This window comes from Archocentrus centrarchus, chromosome 24 (assembly GCF_007364275.1).
Source record: "Archocentrus centrarchus isolate MPI-CPG fArcCen1 chromosome 24, fArcCen1, whole genome shotgun sequence".
NCBI classification, from domain to species: Eukaryota; Metazoa; Chordata; class Actinopteri; order Cichliformes; family Cichlidae; genus Archocentrus; species Archocentrus centrarchus.
The window spans coordinates 7106627-7128806 of NC_044369.1; the positions used below are offsets into that span (position 1 = coordinate 7106627).

Genomic DNA, 22180 nt, shown 5'->3' on the forward strand with positions numbered 1-22180 from the left:
TGTCCTGCTTTAGGATTCTCCTCCTACCCTCAATAATCCACATTAAATTAATTCAGGTTAAAGTAAGTTCTGCTCTGTTTAATTACTGAGGACCAGATATATGTGGAGCTCAGATGTAGCCATTCATGATGAGGACAGAACCAATGTTTAGGCCTAATCTTAATACCTTCCCCTGCATTCCACATAAATCAGCACTCTTAAACTATCACAGCCACATTAAGTGAATAATAACATATGATATTCTTTTTTATATAGCATAATTCAGCTCAATTTACAGTTGAATGCCTGCCACAAACCTTAGTAGATCATTTTGTGCCGTGAAAGAAAAGCTCCTAGAAACACATATCCAAGCCCCTGCTTAACACTGTGCCTCCAAAGTAAATACAGGTAAAGCACTTTTTAATGCTTGGACAGAGCATTAAAATCTGGCCCACAGAGTGATGGCAAAATTACATCAAAACAGAAACTGTGTTACAGGTTATGTGTCAGCGTTATGATAATTATGGGTAAAAAAAACAAAAAAAAAAACAGTGTGCAGAGTGGTTCTGATACTTATCCACTTCATACCAAAATTATATTATTATTGGGTTGTCATTTACTTTTAAAAGATATTTATTTCCCATTTGTGCGAACTGAAACTCTCACATTCATAATGAACTCAGTGAAAGTGGTTGTGCTGCTGTTGACGTCACTGGGATCTGCCTACAGCAGCACAAGCTTTAAATATTCAGCTCTCTGAGGTGGAATATAAACAACACCAATCAAATCAGCCTCATTCTCTTCCCCTCGATTAACTCTAATAGTGTTTATGTTTCTCAGCAGGGGGCGTTTTGTGTTTGTGTGCGTGTGTGTGTGTGTGTATTGTGCGTCTCTCTCGCTCCATGGAGGGAACAGAAACTCTACATATTAAACAGCCAGGTATTGCCGTTCTCAGTGATGTAATTGAAAGTAATGAGATTCAACTCTCTCAGCAGGTGTTACAGCTCCAGTGTTGCACAAGTTCCTGTGTGAGTGTGTGTGTGTGTGTGTGTGCATGTAGTTTGTAACTAGAAAAAAAAAGAGGAAAAACCAATCAGGGAAAGTATCCAGAATCTGTTTACCAACCAAAAAAATGAAACATTTTCTGGTTAAATACTGAATTTATTAAAGTCTTCTTTATAGATGCTGTCATTTAGTTGAAATTAAAAAAACAAACATAGAAAAAAGTTCTGGATGTTTTAATGCTTCTTAAAGGTGTTAAGCTGACCGTTGAATAAACCCCAAACCTTGAGGCTGAAAAAAAAAAAATTCTGATGTTTCCTTTCGAGAAACTGTTTTTATTCTTGCCTCTCTGCCAAATGTCTCAGTGCTGAAGGAAAGAAATTAAGCATCTGGAAGGTGTCCTCAACATCTAGAAAGCTGCATTTAATGAAAAGCAGAAACAACCTCTAGAGAAGAATCTTTCTATTTATGTCACAATCCATGAGACTGCTGAACTGGTGTTTATCCAAAACTGACTAAAAAGAGCAGGTGAGTTTAATGCCTCTAAAAAGGAATTCAATGGAAATGTGTAAGGACTTTATCAGGAATTTGGGTGATGTAATCATGAGATGATTTTCAGGAAAAGAAAGTTCACCTTTGTGAACCACTGTGATATCTACACTACAGGTAAGTCATGACAGCAACAGTTTTTGGAGTTCTGCAGTTGTTTTTTTTTTGGTGCATTCTTAAGAAGAGTGAATGCATTGGAGCTTGGCCTGAAAGAGCACAGAAGACAACTAAAGTGCATGACAACAAAATCATTTCCATGGGTTAGAGAAAAAACAAACAAACAAAAAAAACTTGAACAACATAATGAAAAGCAAAGAACATTCTCCATGTGTAGCAGTAGCAGGATGAATTGTGAAGTTGTACATGGATATACTCTCTGCTCAGATTCAACTAAAGGCTGCAAAACTGATCAGACAACACGGTGCATATGGACAGAATATTTAAAAGCAATACAAAATTTTATAATTACTTTTGAACCTCTGAAAATGTGGGACTTTTCATAAAGATGGCTGTGATTCCCAATTACAGTTATTGTATTTAATACTTCTGTTAAATCACATAAATTAAAGTCGAAAGTCTGCATTTCAGTCACATCATAATTTAAAATCCACTGTGGTGATGTACAGAGGCGAAATTACTGTCCGTCCACACCGACCTGCTGAGCTAGTGAGGTCTAGCACATTGACACACATTGCTTTGAGGAGTCTCGTGTCTTATGCTCATTGCTCTGATTCCTTCTCTTCCCTGTCATACCCTCACTTCCTTTTAGTTTTTTCTTGTTAATATACAAATGGTGGCAAACAACAAGAAAAACCAATCTGGTGAAGATTGAAGGGACAAACACACAACTGTATCTTCACCAATTTGAAGAGTTAAAATGTGCATCAGGTTGCATGTTGTTCCAAAATGATATGTATGTGAACATCCCTTTATATGCCACTGAGCGAAAAAAGTGAGGACATCACTCATAACTCAAAAATGTCAGGCGCTGAAAGCCTTGGAATGATTTGTTTATCCCTGCCTCTGCCATTTCCTTACATGTCTGCATTAAAGCAAGGTAAATTAATGGAAAAACGTTTGCTTTGTTTGGATCGGTAATGAATGTGACCACCCTCTGTGACACGGGCTCTGTCAAAACAAATCTCTCACTTCACACATTATCTTAACCAACAATTAGCATGCTTTTGCAAGATTTTTTTTTATAAAGCAAACAAACCAAATAACAAAACCTCTGACAAGATCAGTGCACTATTGTGAGCCTCAGTGATGCTTGATAATGAAAAAAGCCTGCTAAATTTGATCTAATAGCACCATTTTTTAAAGACGGCTTGCCTGCTGTTGTGTGTTTTGTGGAAAAAGAATATAATACCTGATAGAAGGCTGACAAAAAACCAGAAACGCACTAATTAAAAGCAGAAAGCCTACACACATGCACACACTTACTTCTGGACTTGCTGTCCAGGTGGTGGTTTGGGTCATTCAGGTGACACATGGTAACACAGAGTTATTAGAGAATGTAAATATCACAAGCTCTGCCCGCTGCTGTAATAAAAGAGAACAGAAGGTGATCCCACTGTTGACTAATCTGTTTTAGATAAAAATAGCTCCTAATGTAGGTGCTGTCACATGGCATATGACTTAATAAAAGCCACATCACTGCAATTAGATTTTTTAACTCAGTACATATCAGTGATGTACTGACAGGGTCCCACTTTTGACAAGTTTTTTTTTAAATCCCATTTACTCCCATTTCTTGTTCTATTTAGACTTTTCTGTGAAGATTTTTATAACCCAGACTCATCCATTGAATTGCCAGGTGGAGAAGCGTGATCTGTCACTCCTGAGAACACGTCTCCAATGCTCTAGAGTCCAGCTTTACTTCACTGCATCCAACGCTTTGCATTGTGCTTGGTGATGTAAGGCTTGGATGCAGCTGCTCAGCCAATGGAAACCCATTCCATGAAGCTCTGTATGCACTGTTCTTGAGCTAATCTGAAAGGCACACTAAGTTTGGAAATCTGGTGTGAGACTGCACGCCTCAGGATCCGCTGACCCCCCCCCCCCCCTCCCCCTCTGTCATTTCACATGGCCTACCACTTCGTGGCTGAATTGACTGTGGAATATTTAGTAGTGAGGAAATTTCACAACTGGACTTGTTGCACAGGTAGTATCCTATCACGGTACCACACAGGAATTCACTGAGCTACAAATGTTTGTACAGTCTGCATGCCTAGGTGCTTGTTTTTATGGTGAGTGGATACTTTTGCCAATGTAGTGTAGTTACAATACAATTACATGAAAAAGCCAACCAAAAAAGAAAAAAGCTTAAAATTAAAAAAAAATTTGACAACACAACAAATATATCCATATCCTACCATAATAGTAGATTTAAAGAAGAGATTACAGTAAATATTTAAAGTAATTTGGAATAATTTAGAACAAATATGCACCATAAAGTAAAAGGCTTCATTATCAAGCAGAGGCCTCTCAGAGGCAAGACTTTCCACAGCTATGGGACCAGGAAAGTAAAAGCAGGTCACCTTTGCTAACCAGTTCTTAATGAGGAGTCATTACTAGGCCCCTGCTACAAGTTTTCAAGTTAGTAGACTGCAGATCATTTAAACCATTTAAAGCTTTAAAAATAAGCAGTAAAATCTTAAAACCCATCCTACAGCTCACAGGTAGGAAGTGAATAAATGGGTTACTTGATAAAAAGTATCATAAGAATTTCTTTCACATTTTTCTTTTTCTTTTTTGAACAAATAAACACTTGATCCTTGAGGAAAATTAAGCACATACTTGGGATGCATTTACTTTTTGACATTACTATTTGCCCACTTGGAGCAAAGCTTTTCAGAGATTTAAATACTACACAAATTTGCCACTGATGTCACTTTTATGACATCATTTGCATAAAAGTGCTTAAACTGAAATCAAGCTGATTAAGCGTGTGGCGGCTCTGTCTTAGAAAGCCGACATTCCTGATCTATGTGCTGTGCTTCTACACTTGAATCAGGCCCAGCTGGATTTTTGCAGGTTCCCAGGGGGATTTTGAGCCAGAGAGGACAATTATAACTGGGGAGATGGTGGCATTTCTCCACTCAGACACTGAATTAGCTGATGCTGAAAGGGCATGCTTTATCTTTTGTTGGTGTACAGTGCAAGGGAAGCTTGTCCTCCAAGTTACATAGTGGTGGTTTTTACTAACTGCCATTCTTGTTCATGCATTTTTTTATATTTGGTTTTCCCCCATCTGTTCAGTCTCTTGCTGCAAAACCCACACATTCATTCAAGAATCCATGCAGTCTTCTTTCATTCCCCCATCATCTTATTTTCCAGTGCTTTTCAGTACCTGTAATAGCAGCCTCTCATCTCCAATGATCGCAGCTTTTCTCCAGTCGATTACTTCAGAGAAGGGGAGCTCCCAGCCATTACTCAGAATAACTGGAATACAGGCAGCCTGTGAGGAAACACAAGTCAAAAATTAAAAATAAACTTGAAGGAGGAATCAGTATAAGCAGAGATCCTGTTTTGAGTTGGAGTGGAAAAGATGATTGTCAGAAATTTATATTATGTACTGTAGTTAATTGCGCGAGCATGCTACAGCAGCTTAAATACCCCACTCTAAATGAAATTTGCAAATTGGACATGTAGAAGGCGAAGTGGCCTTCATTTACTTTTTAAGTTTTTGGTTGTGATTGTCCTCCCTATAAGAAAGATGGGAAAGATAGGCTGAAAAAAAATCTCAACTTAAAACTGTTTACAAGATTTCACAGCTAACGTGAAGGAGAAAAATCACAGTGATGCATGAAGTGTAAGCAGAATTTTAAAGCAGAGCACTGGGATGGATCCGCTTTTGGTCTTTATTTGCGAGGGATTTATCTTCTTTAGTAGCTTCTCTTTAATGAGACACTTTCAACGTGTTCCAAATAAGTCCTTCAGAAACAAATGGAGTTGCCAAAAAGATTAAGGACAAAATAAAGTGTATTTATTTATTTTTGCTGTGTGCTTCAATATTTAGAGGGTTCATTTGTGTGACTTGATTCATTGGGAGCTGATTTTATTTCCCACAGGAGCTCTCTGCGTTGCTGTAAATTCATTTTGTGAATAAGAATAACTTTATTAATCCCCACGGGGAAATTGCTTTGTAACAGTTATTCAAGACTGTGAAAGCTGTAAAATTAAACAACTTTAGCTGAAAGAAAAGAAATTTTACAACGGGATGGAATGAAGGACCTCTCATGGCGTTTGTTGGAGCATTTAGTCATTCTCAGAAAGGTTCATCATTCATGTTTAATCAATGAGAGTTGATTGTGCACTCCTCTGCACTATTAAACTGCGTTTGAATAGAAGATACTCTATTTTCTGGCTAATTTCTTTCATTTCACATATTTTATGCATCATTTAAAGGCTCGTGGCACTGTTTTATTGTATCTGCTGAGATTATTTTATAGCTAGAAAAAACTTGTTTCACATGTTAGAAAGCAGTTTTCATAAATGATAGTGTGATACTTGTCACCGCAGCGGTTTTATGTTTTTTCAACCCTACTGTGGTTGAAATGAGGGAATAAGCATCAAAGGTTCAAACAATGCAAACACTGAAGATCACAGATGGGAGCTTTTCTTGACCAAGCTTGGATGTGAACGACATTAACAGAAGTGTCCAGTGAGAAATGTTTAAACCATCATAAGCAGCAGGAGAAATTATATTAGTGAACAGTTTTGAGTATTTAGGATTTAGGCAGAGTACATATGAATCCATTAAAAGGACAGTGAGATGATAAACAGTACACTGCAAAAGTCTTGAGCCATCATTTATTTCTGCATATTTTCCTTGGAAAATGGGAAATAGATGCAGTGATGTACTGAAATGTGTAAATATAGATGGAACTGGCAAAAACAGACTTTCTGACCAGCTTGAAATTCAGTATTTGGTATGACCACCTTTATTCTTCAGCACAGTCTGAACTCTCTCAGGCAGCTTTCTTGTAATTTCTTTAAGTAATCTTCAGGAATAGTTCTCCAGGCTTCTTGAAGGACATTCAAAGCTCTTCTTTGGATGTCAGCTGCTTTTTGTTCTGTTCACTGCCAAGACGATCCCACAATGCTTCAATAGTGTTGAGGTCCAGGGTCCCGGGGAGGCAAATCCATCACTTATAGTGTTCCTTTGTGTGTTTTTCTATCTAGTTATGTTTTTACTGTATTGGTGGTGTGTTTGGGCTCATTGTCATGCTGAAAAGTTAAGCCCCTGCCAATCAGATGCTTTCTAAATTGTATTGCATGGCAGATCAAAATCTTATGTTACTTTGATGTGTCCAAAGGTCAAAGAGTGACTCTAAATTGGCCATTTATGTGACACAGATAAAGACCTTAAAGTTTGCTGCATGAATGCATAGTTAAATCTGGCCTGCAGTCTTATTTATAGAGCCCTTATAAAAAAAAAAAATAGGGGGGGGCTCTATAAATCCTATTACATGCCAATGCAATAAATCTTTTAGGTTATAAAAACAAGAGGAAATTTGAAACAAAACAAGGAAACTCACTTTACTGGTAAATGCAACCACTACATGATGTGTGCAAAGACAGCTGGTCAGGTCAACTACTGCTCCTCCAAGTGCTTCACTTTGTAGACTACTACACCAGAGTGGATCAATGTGCACCAGGTGGAGCCATCCTGTGAGACATCTTTCCAGGAATCATACCACAGTTTGATTTCTGGAAATCATAGCAGCAAAGGAGACATTTAGTGTCTCTTTGTTTTGCTTATTTTGTCCGCCGTGAGAGTGCTTGCCGTCTTTCAAATAATTTCTTTAGCAAATGCTTATCATCTATGTGGCACCCCTAATCTGCCTTCTTCACCTGGGAGCACTTAAGCATATTGAATATGAATGCTTTCCATCTCTGGAGGACCTCTGTATCACAGACTTTTTCCTGTCATTTGATAGACAGAAACTTTCTGAAGTTCCTCAAGTAAGTTCAGCTGCTTGGTGTGCTAGCTGTTTCACTAGTTTACAACAGAGAGGGTATCTCTTTGAGCTGGGACTGCAGGCTGATCCTCCCACACTGTGTCTGCTGGAGACTCAAGTGGCCGTGACTATCCTGTAGGACACTGATTACTAGTGACAGTAAGGAACATGAACATGAGTTACTCAAAGGAATACTGTTTTTCACACTAGTGCAATTCCAGGAATTGTAATATAAAAACATTTTCAGATTTTAAGCTCATCAGTGAGCTGTCTATTGTGGTTTTCAGTATTGTTGGTACAGCTTGAGAATGTGAACCACTGCACTGACTTTGCATGTGCCTTTAAAAATCAAACTTTTAATTTGAAAAATAAATGCAATTTCATAAGTTACATCTATTTTGGTGAGTTATTTTTACTAAATCAAAAAAAAAAAAAAAGAAGCCAACTGCAGTTTGACTGATGAAAATTCCCAAAAAAGAAAAAAAAAAAAAAAAGTGCTTTGCAAATAAAGTCTTCATGTGCAGTTGCTAAGTAGAGGAGCAGTGAGAGAAAAAATGGAAAAAATTTCAGTATGTTTGGTATTTTCATTTAAAGTTCAATTTCGACTGGATTCTCAATCAAGTGAAACCGAGAGATTAAAGGAGATTCACAAAATGCCGAGTGCATTATGGGTGACCTGTCGACGCAAATTCTCCCTGCTTTGATTAGTCTGGCTTTGTGAGATGACTTTCTCTTTTCTTTTCTTGTCTCCCCCCCCCCCCCCCCCCCCCCACTGTCATCCTCTTACATGCCTCTTTGTTTGTCCTCTCCTCTGCTGTCATCTGAATTTTGATGATTATTATACCATTGCAGAGGTTTCTTTTCTCACCTCTAGCAAACATCAAACTTGCTGAAAAGGCTATTAAAATAATTGGAGTGCATTTAAATGAAAGTTTAATTAAAAGTATTGAAAGCATTTTTTTCTGTCAATCATTATTTCTGCTGCTGTTAGGCAGCCAAACCTGCTGGCATTGTTAATGACACCATGAAATTCACACTTGATTTGCTCATTGCCTTTGATCAAAAACAGTGAATCTTATGATGCCAGAAATCAACTACAGAGAAGTCAGTAGTGTTAGTGTGCAATTTGTTTAATGTAAAACCTTGTAGAAGAGGGCAAATTTGCTTTGTCATTGCTAAATAAATGAATAAATATTGTTTATAGTCTCTAATAATTTGCACAGTTACTGCATACTTTGAAGAGCCTGGTAACTGGCTGCTCATTAAAGTGTCAGTTCCACAGACCTATAGGCCAGTCAGTGACCACCCTGGTAACCACAGGTAAGTAAGGAAATATGCGCATTCCCCAACCAGTTGGCAGGTGGGTGCAGAAGGCTGCTTGCTGTCGCTAGGTGAAACTGACCATAAAGAGGTATTTCACTACTGCACCAAAAACCTCCTTGCAATTGATTGGATTGCTAGCAGATTTGTAAGGTTGTCCATAGTTTGTATGTAAGACGTGGACTTGCAAACACAGTGAAGAGGGCAACACAAACTGGAAATGCATAAAGTTCATCTTCAAACTAAAAGTTGCACCTTTCAAATCATATTGGTTTCAGTAGTAAGACAACTTTTACTTTGAAAGGAAACATTCTTCGTTTGTGGTTTGTGCTGCACTTTCTCAAGTTTCACTACAACATGGTGGTTAGCGAGTGTTTACAGACAAGTTGGTGACTTCCACATGAACTATGGCAGTTGCGGCAATCTCCTAGTAACCAATGCAATGAAAAGGAGGTTTCTGGCACAGCACCCTCTGTGAATGATTTCAATTCAATTCAATTTGATTATACAGCAGCACATCACAGAAAAAGTTGCCTCAGGGCGCCTTAGATTGTGAGGTAAAGACCCAAAAATAACACAACAAAAACCCCAACAATCAGATAACCCCCTATGGGCAAGCACTTTGCAACAGTGGGAAGGAAAAACTCCCTTTTAACAGGAAGAAGCCGCTGGCAGAACCAGGCTCAGGGAGGGGCAGCCATTTGCTGCGACTGTTTGGGGGTGAGGGGAGACAGGATAAAAGTTATGCTGTGGAAGAGAGCCAGAGATTAATAATAACTAATGATTAAATGCAGAGTGGTGTATAAACAGAGTAAAAGGAGGTGAGTGAAGAAGAAACACTTAGTGCATCATGGGAAGCCCCCAGAAGCCTAGGCTTAGAAAGCTGAAGGCTCTGCCTCCCATTCTACTTCTAAATATCCTAGGAACCACAAGTAAGCCAGCAGGCTGAGAGCGAAGTGCTGTATTGGGATGATATGTTACTATGAGGTCTTTAAGCTAACATGGGACCATTCAAGACCTTGAATGTGAGGAGAAGAATGGGATTTTAAATTAGATTCTGGATTTAACAGGGAGCCAATATAGGAGAAATATGCTCTCTCCTTCTAGTCCCTGTCAGCACTCCCAACCAGCAACTTCCAGCAACCATTTGCCAGCAGGGAGTTACCAACCAGTGTCTAGGTCTGTGTGACCTAGTCCTAAGTCAAAACTCTAAAATGTTCCAGGAAAAGATAAACACCATAAAGGTTCTTGTAGTGACTGTTCTTCTTTCCATTTATGTCTAAAATGTAAATGTGCAGTCTGTTTACAGCAGAATACATAATCAGAAGTGGGAAAAAACAAAGAAGAACAAGGAAAACAAGACTGCCAAGGGCAACCACAAGGCAGAGCCAGATACTTAATGTCAAAACAACATTGTAACAATGTGCTAATGCAAGATGAAAATGTCTGTGGTGTGAGGATGAGTGTGAATGCCCTTTTTTTCCTTCTCTGCGGTGTATCCACAGAAAGAGGCTTTTCCGTGTGAGGGAAATGACAGATTGTCAATAGTAATAAGACACAGTACAGTAGGAGGACGACACAAAACTGTTTGATTAGTCAAGTTGCCAAGCTGGAGCTCCACAGCCTGAGTGACAAATCTTTACCAATAATTCTGAGAAAAAGTGATGGGACATGTGCTTGGTCTATTTTCTCTGAACAAGACAATGACCTGAAGGAGATTATATAATTTCTGCATGATTAAAAATGTGCCTGTTTTGGAGAAGAAATATAACAACAACCAAGAAGAAAATAAGAAATTAATCATGCAAGAAAAAACTGCAAGAAGATTTTTGTGGACATTAAACATTTTATAAGACATTTGGGGTATACCGGATAGTTTAACTTATGATCCCAGTGTGTCGAATATCCTGACAGCAGTCCGGGACCCAAAGAGCACTTATTCTTTGTGAATGAAAAAATAAAAAATAAAATAAAATCATACAATATAATAGATCCTTGAGTAAATTTAATTCCAGTGTGACATCATACCAAACATGTAATAGTCATAGACAGGGACATAAAATTATCATAAGAGCAAAGAAAGTAGAAAAAAACGATGTCCGGTGTAATCATTGGTGCAACTGTAGCTGCATCAGTGAATGTGTGGCTTATCTCAATGCCACCACATCCTGCCCCATAATGCCAACAAACTGGAAGCCCTATTATTTGTGTCTAAGAAGATCAAGTTCAAGTTTCTCTACCATTTGGCAAGCAGTTGGACAGTGTTGCAGATAAGTCGGCATCTTCCATGAAACTACTGGTGACCACTACATTCTGCTGACAACAAAAGCAATCACAAAGAGGTGCAGTTTGTGACCAATTTCACCTCTTGATATACACATTGTTCCACATTGCTCTGTGTGACTGAGGCCTTATGCTCACATTTTGTGCACAAGTGTGCACAAAACTACATAGACAAAACTAAAATATGCAAAGACATTATGAAACCATACCTGCAAGGCCTCCAGGAAGCGGAACGACCCAAGACGTCGGCCCCGCGGCACCAGGCAGAAAGTAGAATTATGAAGTAGCTCCTGGTAGTCAAACCTACAAAAACACAATTGTTTTGAACATTGTTAGAAAATGGGCAACAAAGTAACTAAAAATGTGAAACAAGAGTGTGTTATGTAAAACAACAGTTTAACTACTCAGATTCTCAATATCAATTATCAGATGAAAAAAAAAAGATAAGACAACTGACAGGGAAATAAAAATAATTAAACTTCTCAAAAAGCATGTGTGTTGTGGACTGTTTTAGACATTCTAAGGCATTTTTCTGGTCTATAGAGTGGAAGCAAACAAAGGCCAAAGTGAAAAATGATAGTCAACCTGAATCTATGTTCCCACTTTTCCAGTTCCTCCCTCAGTGTCCAAACCTCAATTTCACAGAACAATCAAAAGCAGCTTACTTTTAAATGACTGCCGCAGCCTTTTTCAAGGACTTGATATCTTTCCTAAAATATGTCTTTGTAGAAGTCAGAGTGGTAGCTCCTTCACATCAAAAGATATGGAGGATGGTGGATAAATAATAAAATGTGCTGGAAATAGCACTCCGCAGCTGTTATAAAATCAAACATAGTGGCCCTGAACACATTTCATCTGATCAAGATATGAGAAGAGAGAATCGTCCATGCTGGGCTGCCTTCAGTGAAGGCTTCACTCAGCTGTGTTGGAGAGAACTATTGATCTGAGAGCATAGTTTATCTTGTCCATCAAGTGAGATCAATGAAAACATTTGAAGGCCAGTGCTAATATTTTTCTGATGAAATTCTCTTAGTACAGGTTAACATCCCCTTAGGGCAAAGTGAGTTAGATTTCACTGAAAGGTTAGCTGATCTCAACTTGATGCTAGTGTGACTGCAGAGAAATCAAAAAAATCAAATCATATCCATCAATCACTCTTTCATAGAAAATAGAAGCTTCAGCAGTAACAATGGACTCAGCTGAGAACCTAAAGTCATAGCAACATTTAATGAAACATACAGTGATGGGAATGTGCCAAACCATGATGCTACAGACAATAATCACAAATCATCTAATGCTGAACTCCACAATTTCTGCTGAGGTATAGGTAAGTATAGATGGTATGTACCCTGCTGGGATAGGCTCAACCCCCCCACGACCCTGAAAAGGATAAGCAGAAGAGGATGGATGGATTGTATAGGTAGATGTAGGTGTGATCAAACCACTTTCTCCTCCAGTCCACATGTTAATCATAGGCAGGATACTGATCCACCAAAAAAAACTATCCATAGCAGTATATGAATGTGAATGATTAGTAAAGCACTGCACAATGTGTAAAAGAACTAACCTGTGGTGTAACACACAAACAGTTACTTTTATCTCACACTTTAATAAAATTGCTGCCATTGTAATATCATGTCAATGCCAAAACCCCGATGGCTATCTGTTGGTGGTGAGATCAATGTTCTGTTTTTACACCACCATAATGTTGATGGAAGCCCCTCTTTTTTTCTTGGCATAGCTCTGCAGTCCCAACAAAAGTGGGTTATTTACTGGTTAAGAAGATGGCTACACATCACTGCACCCGATTTTGCCTAAAGGTCTTTCCCTGTAAAAAGGGATTTCTTCAGTTCAACATGCAGCATTAAACTGTAAATCTGCCCACATATCAGCACAAATCGCCAGCCTAACAAGAAAAATATATACAGTGCTTACCAAATTTATTAGACCACCTTTCATAAAAATGGGAAAATGCAAATATTTTAGAAATCTGTCAAAAACCTTAAAAATGACCTAATTAACTGAATCGAATCTATGTTTTTAATCACCAAATTTGAGCTGGGACACTGGACATCTCTGAGAAGTCAGAAATTAATTAATCAAAACATACAACCACTAAAACTGATAACTGTAATTTGGCATTATAATAAAAACAACTTTTTTTCAGCTTTTCAACTTTTTTGCAGTAAAGTAAATTTGAAAATTCATGGATAACAACAGTTATTATATTTTAGCATTAAAAATATAATTTTGATTAAAGAGCTTGCACACACTGATGGTTTAAAAATTACACAAACATAAAAAAGATTTTGGTAATTACCAATACTGTCTAGCGCTGTATATAACCTTTTCACTTTTCATATTTTTGTCCTTTTATGCTATACATTTGAAATAATGTGAATATCTCCACCCCAGGTTATAGACCATTATTCCATTTTTGTCCCATCTCCCGCAGGAAGTGAGGTCAGAAGACTATTAGACACATCAACATAAAAACGCACGTCTACTTTGCAACTGAAGAAATTGTAATGTTTGAAAACATAATGTCAATACTAAACTCAGAATCAGTAATGCAAGATATGATGACATTACAGATAAATGTAATACTAAATCTAATTCTTACTTTCTAAAAACTTACACTCATTACTGTTTCTATATAAAAAGCCTAACTAACTCCATACAATTTTCCACAGGGTCTTATTAACTTCTTATTCTAAAGAGTCCACCAGTCCAGTGTTACCTTCATATAGAGGCTACGCATCAATGATCATTTCAATTCAATTCACAAATGATTTCTTGTAAGTTAAATTAAAAAAATATATAAACTCTAATAGTTGGACTTCAGACTTTACTCAACTTTTTTTTTTTCTGGCAAGTCACTTCTGTCAGTCGAACATCTTTGACTTTAAAGCGCCGACAGTGTGTGTGTGTGTGTGTGTGTGTGTGTGTGTGTGTGTGTGTGTGTGTGTGTGTGTGTGTGTGAGTGCACATGATTTGAGGGCTGGCCTGAGGAGATTTCAGTTTGGAGCCTAATCTGTCTGGGGATCAACTGTCCACACAACCTCAGCACTAGACAGGCGTGCGTGTGTGTGTGTGTGTGTGTGTGTGTGTGTGTGTGTGTGTGTGTGTGTGTGTGCGTGTGTGTGTCCACCTGCCTGAAATGTCTGCCTCTATAATGTGGGTGTATGATAAGTCTTCATGATGAGAAAGCGTCTGGCATATCACTTACTGTCACTGCACTTTTTATGTGTTGCAATGTGTGTGTGTGTGTGTGTGTATGTGTGTGTGTGACAGAGGAAGCAAGCATAATAAGATGTCAGATGTCCAGTTTGTCACCCAAAGACAAGGTCATGTTGACTGCCACTGAGGAAAATGAACAAAGACAGAGTGAGCTTGTCACATCTAAAGATGGGAATTTGAGAATCACAAGTCAAACAGTTTGTCTAAAATTAAATCTCACTTCAGCACACAGCTCCTCTGATTTGTGGTTTCATGACGAAAATCACTGTTTTGTGACCTTGGCTCAATAAAGCCTAATTTGTTTTGATAATGTCATCGTCTGCCTTTCCCAGTGGATAACTCAGTCACACAACAGTAAAAATAGGATGGCAACCATCTTACAACTAGGAAAATTGGCGGTTATCTGATGATTACTTCACTGATTTTATTTTTTTCTCATTCGCTGACCAATTGTAAGTAACTGCAGCAACCGAGTCATTGTGAAGACGCTGAATGTGCGACACCCTCCGCCTCGGGGTGACCACTTCCAAGGTGATTCCACAGGTTGCCTGTCTCCAATCAATCGTGCTATGATTTGGATTGACTGCAATCACTCTCAGACAGACGGCTTAATTCACACGCACATTCATACAAGCACGTTTTTCTATGCCTAAGTGCTTTTAACCTAGCTTTTAAAGCTAGGTTAACATTTAAAGCTTTTAACCTTTCAACCACTCACACTCCAACGGATGCATTGATGGCAACTCAGCGTTCAGCATCTGGCTCAAGAATACTTCAACATGCAGACTAGAGGAGCTGGGGTTCGAACCCGCTCTACTTCCTGAGTCACAGCCACCCCCCAATCGCCTTCCAGCAGGAACTATGTCACTCTTTGTGGAGGAATTTCTGGTTCAAATCTATGAGGTTCTGGCTGGACTTTGAATGTAAGTAGTTAATGTGAATTTATTTGTATGTAGATGGCAACTGATTTGCAACAGATTTGTAATTTTCACTAATTTATCACAGTTATTGCTATATTATCATGAATAGATTGCATTAGATCTTAACTTATTGAAGAAAGCTTTAACCAAACCCCAATAAAGCAGAGTGACAATGCATAGTTGGGATTTTCACGGGACCACGGAGCTCCTAACTATAACCTTGTTTGCAGTGGGTAAGGGTTCAATTTCTGGCAAAGTTAGATGTCTTAACCAAATAGAAAAATTGAGAAAATGTGCACTGGAGGTGCAGGAAGTGCAGATTATGAAGTGTCTTTATTAGATATTAGACCCTCTCACTGACTGGCTGATCCTCTCAAAACACAATTTCTCAACTGATTAAACTGTCATCACGCGTCCTCAGCCACCTGCCCCAGTGTTTGCATAAAATGAGCTGCAGGGTGTTTCACCTTACACCTGTGTGTGCACATAAAGCACTACCTTTCTTTTATTGGTAGCTTGCTCAAGTGAATGTGAGTGTGTGTATGCCTTTGTTACAGTATATACATGAATAAATAATAAAATTTTTTTCTTGTGTATGAATTAGTGTTTATTTTCGAAGATGTGCGCTGAGGTTGTGAGAAAGCAACTACAATATGTGTCACAATATGTATACAGTATCTATATGAAGTAGTGCAGGGGGTGCAGCTGGTTGTAACTCTAAGTGATTATGTTGTTCATGCATATGAGGACTATTTGTTATGACATTTAATATATAGGACTCATTATTAAAAGCAATCTTGGATGTCTCTTTAAGGTCTTTAAGTTCTCTTTATTCAGTTAGTTTCTGGTACATAATCAGCCTTCCCTCCAGTTTTCTTGTCACATTCAATTAACCAGGCTGCACTCCTGTTATCGATAACCAAAACTGTGATGAAAGGCATCTAAATGTAGCAGAAAATGCAACTTTTGTATATATTTGTGAGTTAATTTATCTTCAGCTCATGTCTCTTCGTACTATACAGGTTTTGTGTCATTTTCTCTCTGCTTGTGTGCAGGAAAGTCACACAGAGACAGACAAGACAAAGGCAGAGTTGGATGGTACCCAGTAAGAGGGAATTAAGAATCAATACGTGCCACAGAGAATCACTCAGCACATTTTAGCTGAAAAACAAAAGAAAGAGTGTTGTTCACTATAAAGTAAAAGGGTTTTCTCGGTAGAAGACACTAAATAGTTTCAGGAGTGATGGATCAATATGGTTTACAGAGTGAAAAATGTGCCCTTTTATATCTGAAGACAAGCCAGAATACAGAAAACAAAATATTTCACAGAAAATACAATACAACTGGAGAGCTCTCCTCACAGAAAGACAGACAAAAATATTGTTGGTAATTGACAGCGCTGCGTATCTCTCTGTTTCTTACTGTCAGATCCAGAAAACATTTCAAAAGGTTGCCAACATGGTTTGAGGAAAACAAGGTAGACACAGATACAGACTGACGTATCAACAACAAAAGTAATAAGTTTATCTAATTCTACAGAGATTACACCTGACTCCATGGCAGCAGACACTAATTTAACCTGAAACTGACAAGAATCTGTGTAATGATGTGAATCGGCAACAAGATTATCAGCTGAGCTGTTTGGTTTGATGTATTGTTTATTATTGTGCAAACAGGTCATGCACTGCATATTACTGTCATAGGTTTCGTAATCAGCAGCCACAATGCACGTTTCCAAATTGCTAAAAAATTAATAAATAAATTAGTTTTACCAATTTTTTTCAAGGACAGAAAAATGCTTATTTTACTAGAGATTCCAAACTCATATTTATTATTATAAATGCGGTGTGCCACGTAAATTGCAAATGTCTACCAGTAATTACTACAAACAGGCATCTCAGTCGTGTACACACACACACATGCACATGCACACACACACACACATAGACAGTCTCTCTCTCTCTCCCTTGCTCTCTGCTCTCTGACAAACAGGCTAGTAGTCCCTCTAGGTGTAATTGTTCAGTATGTGTGGCTTATCATTTGTTATGTGGACTCATAAATTATGAAACCGAGAGACGCAACCAGGAACGTCCTTGAATAGAAAACAAACAACCTTTGTTCACAGAACAGCAAACAAGGCTAAAATGTTGCTCACTTGTGCAATTAAGGTGACAATGGGAAGGAATTGAATAACTTGAATCATTCAGTTGAAAATGTCTTCCTTAGAGCAACTGCTCTGACAGACACTAGGGGCTTTACCTATATATATCCTACCAATGGCTGGACAAAGCTGGACTGACAGACAGCACCGAGGCGCTAATCATGGCAGCACAGGAACAAGCTCTAAGCACAAGATCGATAGAGGCTGGGGTCTACCACACAAGACCCCAGGTGCAGGCTGTGCAGAGATGCCCGTGAGATAATCCAGCACATAACAGCAGGGTGCAAGATGCTAGCAGGCAGTGTATACATGAAATGCCATAACCAAGTGGCTGGCATAGTATACAGGAACATCTGTGCCGAGTATGACCTGGAAGTCCCGAGGTCAAAATGGGATATGCCCCCAAGGGTGGTTGAGAATGACATAGCTAAGATCCTGTGGGACATCCAAATGCAGACAAACAACGTAGTGATGGCTAACTAACTGGACATAGGAGTGGTGGATAAACAGAGGAAGAAAGATGTAGTGATAGACTTGCAATCGCAAGTCATGGCAACATCAAGATGAAGGAACATGAGAATCTTGATAAATACCACGGGCTCAGAAAAGAGCTAGAGAGGATGTGAAGGTAATAGTGGTCCCCGTGGTAAATGAAAGTCACGGGGCCATGACTTCCAAACTGGAACAGTGGCTCCAGTAGATTACAGGAACGACATCTCTGTCCAGAAGAGCACAGTCCTGGGAGCTCCCAGGCCTCTGGTAGAGGACCTGAGCTTGGAGGACAAAGACCCCCCACAGGCTGAGTGTGGAATTTTTTTATATGTCAACTGTTCTGAGAAACATCATTTAGACTAAGATGGTCTCACTGTTAGAAATTCAGTTATATACATTTGACATCAGTATCTGATTATAGCCAAGATACACGCTGTGCTAATTTATAAAAATACATTTTTTATTATGAATTTTCAATTCATTTAATTTTACTTTAATTGTGTCTGCAACTGTAAGGGTAATGATATCGTTTTTATAATTTAGATAATTTTTCTTTGCTTGTCTATGTCAAAATTGTGAATTATGTAAGTGGCATCTCGTATTTATGTTCTTTAGTTCAAGTTAGGGTGCTTTTATTTTGAAGGTCAAGCTCAATTAGACGGATTGCTCTTGTAGCATGTGTGAGTGGGCGTAGGCCACAACAAATAAGCAAGAAACAAGTGTGGGCAAGCAATGTAGAAATGTAGAAAGTTAAGCTGGTTGGAATGGACTATAAGCGGACACTTAATGAAAGCCTTGGAGGAATGACAACTAATTCCCCTTTTGCAGCATGCTGCCAATCAGGTAACCTCATTTACATGTTGTCTTGTTTACTTTAATTGTCTTTATTTTATCAATATTCTGTATTTAGGTTTTCACGATTGGATCTGGAGAGAAATCTTCAAATAAACCAGTAGAAGGAAAGCCACATGCGTCTGCCTGTGCTTCGAGGGAATTATAGTGTCACTCTGTAAAATGAAAAACATAAAAATAAAAAAAGTGAGAATATAAACTCAACATTACTGTCATTCAAAAATGATAAACACTGCATTTAATCAATAGTTATTATTAATCTATGCTCTCTTCCACAGAGTGTATTTTGTCCTGTCTCTCTCCCTTTAGTCCCAACTGGTTGTGGCAGGTGACTGCTCCTCCCTGAGCCTGGTTCTGCTGGTTAAAAGGGAGGTTTTCCTTCCCACTGTCACCAAGTGTTACACATAGGGGGTCGTTTTGACTGTTGGGTGTTCTCTGTATTATTGTATTATATTACCTTACAATATAAAGTGCCTTGAGACGACTGTTTGTTGTGATTTGGTGCTTTATAAATAAATCTGAATTGAATTGAAGGTCTTAAAAAAAGGCATGCCTGTCAGCTAAATATATGAAACTGTTGTTGGGTTTTAAGCTGAGCGATTCATGTTTCTATGACCTCCTTCGTTTAAAAGTTTATTTAAAAAATAAACTGAAGTTTGTGGTTTAATTTTTAAATTCAGGTCATATTTGTAAATGAGAACTGGTTCTCAAACATTTTACCTGGCAAAATAAAGGTTTAAAAAAATTCTAATTTATTCATATAGCACTTATTTACAATGAGAGGAATCTCAAGGCATTTTAGATTCTAATGTTAAGACCCTACAAAAGAGAAAGAATCCCAAGATTGCCCATTAACAACTCCTCATGGTGATAGTGCTTGCTTCCCTTTTAAAAGGAAGAGGCTTCTAGCAGAACCAGGCTCAGAGAGAGAGAACCATCTGCTGCAACCTGCTGAGGTGTGGAGAAGAGAAGAGAGAAAAGGATAGTATAAAGACACCATGAACAACAAAGGACCAAACACAGGAACCTGAGCTTATAGCAGCATAACTAAAGGATGGTACAGGGTCACCTAATCCAGCCCTAACGATGAGATTTATTAAAAAGAAAAGTTTTAAGCCTAACATTAAAAGTGGAGAGGGTGTTTGTCTCCTGAACCCAAAGGGAGAACTGGTTCCAGAGGACAGAAGCCTGATAGCTAAAAGCTCTGCTTCCCATTCTACTTTTGGAAAGTCTGCTAACCACAAATAAACATGCATTTACTGTTTATTTCTTGGATATTCAAATGAATTGAATTCAACTGTCAGTTTAATTAAAGTTCACTTAGTGTAAAGACTACAATGAAAACTGGATAAATGGACGACCTTGACATACTACAGTGAAATAAATTTTTGTTTTGACAAACTTGAGTGACATTTTATCCTTTATCCACAATTTTTCCTGAAGCACATTTGTGAGGTCAGACACTTATGTTGGACGAGAAGGCCTGGCTCACAGTCTCTGCTCTAATTCATCCCAAAGGTGTTCTATCAGGCTGAGGTCAGGACTCTGTGCAGGCCAGTCAAGTTCTTCCACACCAAACTCGCTCATCCATGTCTTTACGGTCCGTGCTCTGTATACTGGTGCGCAGTCACGTTGGAACAGGAAGGTGCCATCCCAAAAATATGATGTAAGGCTTGGATGCAGGCTTGTATGAAATGGTGACATAAAGCAGCTGCTTGGCCATGGACACCCATTCCATGAAGCTCTCTGAACACTGTTCTTGAGCTAATCTGAAGGCCACATGAAGCCTGAAAGCCTGTAGTGACTATGTCGCGATGCGCCTCAGCATCCAATGACCCCACTCTATCATTTTACCTGGCCTACCGCTTTGTGGCTGAGTTGCTGTCATTCCCAATCACTTCCACTTTGTTATAATAACACTAACAGCTTACTATGGAATATTTAGTCATGAGGAAATTTCACCAATGGACTTGTTGCACAGGTGTCATCCTATCATGGCACCACACTGGAATTCACTGAGCTCCTGAGAGCAACCCATTCTTTCACTACTGTTTGTAGAAGCAGTCTGCATACCTAGGTGCTTGGTTTACACACCTGTGGCCATGGAAGTGACTGGAACACCTGAATTCAATGATCTGGATGGGTGAGTGAGTACTTTTTAGAATATAGTGTATCTTAGCCTCTTGTTGACTTTTGCTCACTAGTCTGAAGAAACATATTAAAGAAAGCTGACAAGTTCACATACAAGGCAAAAAGGCCCCTCCTGACATCATTGGCATTGTGCTCTTATTGTGTATATCATGACACTAACTCCAAAATTCAGCTGTTACACTTTGCACATTTGATCTTTCATTTGATCTTTCACCATCCCTCATGGCAAAAATATGTAAAAGCAAAATGACTGAAGCTTTTTCTTTTTGTTTGTTTTATTTCTAGGCTGCTGTGATTTGCTTCATTTTTCCTTTTCAAGCCTGCTGCCAAAATTCTGAATAAACTCTTTTCCCACAGGTGAATAACATTCAAAGACAATCCAAATGTTAAAAAAAAATACTACAGGAAAGATATTTAAGAATAAATGTATAAATTATGAGTTTCCCTGACTTAAAAAAAAAAACGTAGCTGTGTAACAGTCCTAGTACATCAAACTGTAACTGTTCATATGTGAGTGTTTAAGGGAGAAACAAAAATGAATCAAGGCACCGCAGGGACACTGAAGCTCAGTTTAACTTATTAAAACAATTCAAGGGACAGCGATGAAGACGACTGTAGCCAAGTGTAGGAACTGACTAAAGAGAATAAAGTGAGCTGCTACAACAGGCCCAGCCAAGTATATCAAACCCAGCTCTGTGGAGTCTGTTGGAAGCTGTTTAAAAACTCATCAAAGCATCAACAAGCTATTTAGTCCATCATCAAAGAGCGTGGCAAGGAATGTGTGTGTATGTGTGTAATCAGCTGCTGCTTTCTGGCTAACGTGTGTTCTCACATTAGTGTGGAGGCATGCTCGTGCATTTAAAAGTGGTGCCATTGTCTCTAATTTGCAGTCAACAAATCACATAATTCAGAAACCATATGGAAAATGTTTTCATGCTTTAATGGCCAGCGCTGCAAAGAATTGACAGAAAGGAGCTGAGGGGAGAGTGTGCTGCTAATCTGAGGCTTTTTAGTTTGTTTTCACAGAGATGGAAAGAAGTGAATAAAAAAAAGTGAGCATATTTTGACGAAACCAAAGTAAACTCAGATTTTGGTTAAGAGTGTGCTGAAGAGGATTAAAGGATTCAGCAAGCTTTAAACAAACTGCTTGACAGATCTTTAGTCAGTCAGAAACGATCAGTAAGAGAGACGAACGAAAGCGTCAAATACAACCCTTCTGTCAGACACTGCTGGTGTATCACAGACACACACGAGGTGTCCGTTGG

The 22180-nt window shown here is 38.6% G+C and overlaps 1 protein-coding gene across 1 annotated transcript in view; it reads right to left on the reverse strand.

Annotated features, from left to right (window-relative positions):
* Positions 1–22180, reverse strand: part of LOC115774118 (exostosin-1) — a 287477-nt gene that overhangs the window by 53655 nt on the left and 211642 nt on the right. The window contains exons 3-4 of the mRNA XM_030721203.1: positions 11309–11402; positions 4883–4990 (exon numbers count right to left, since the gene is read on the reverse strand). Coding sequence (XP_030577063.1) covers positions 4883–4990; positions 11309–11402 — 202 coding nt within the window. The remainder of the gene's footprint in view (positions 1–4882; positions 4991–11308; positions 11403–22180) is intronic.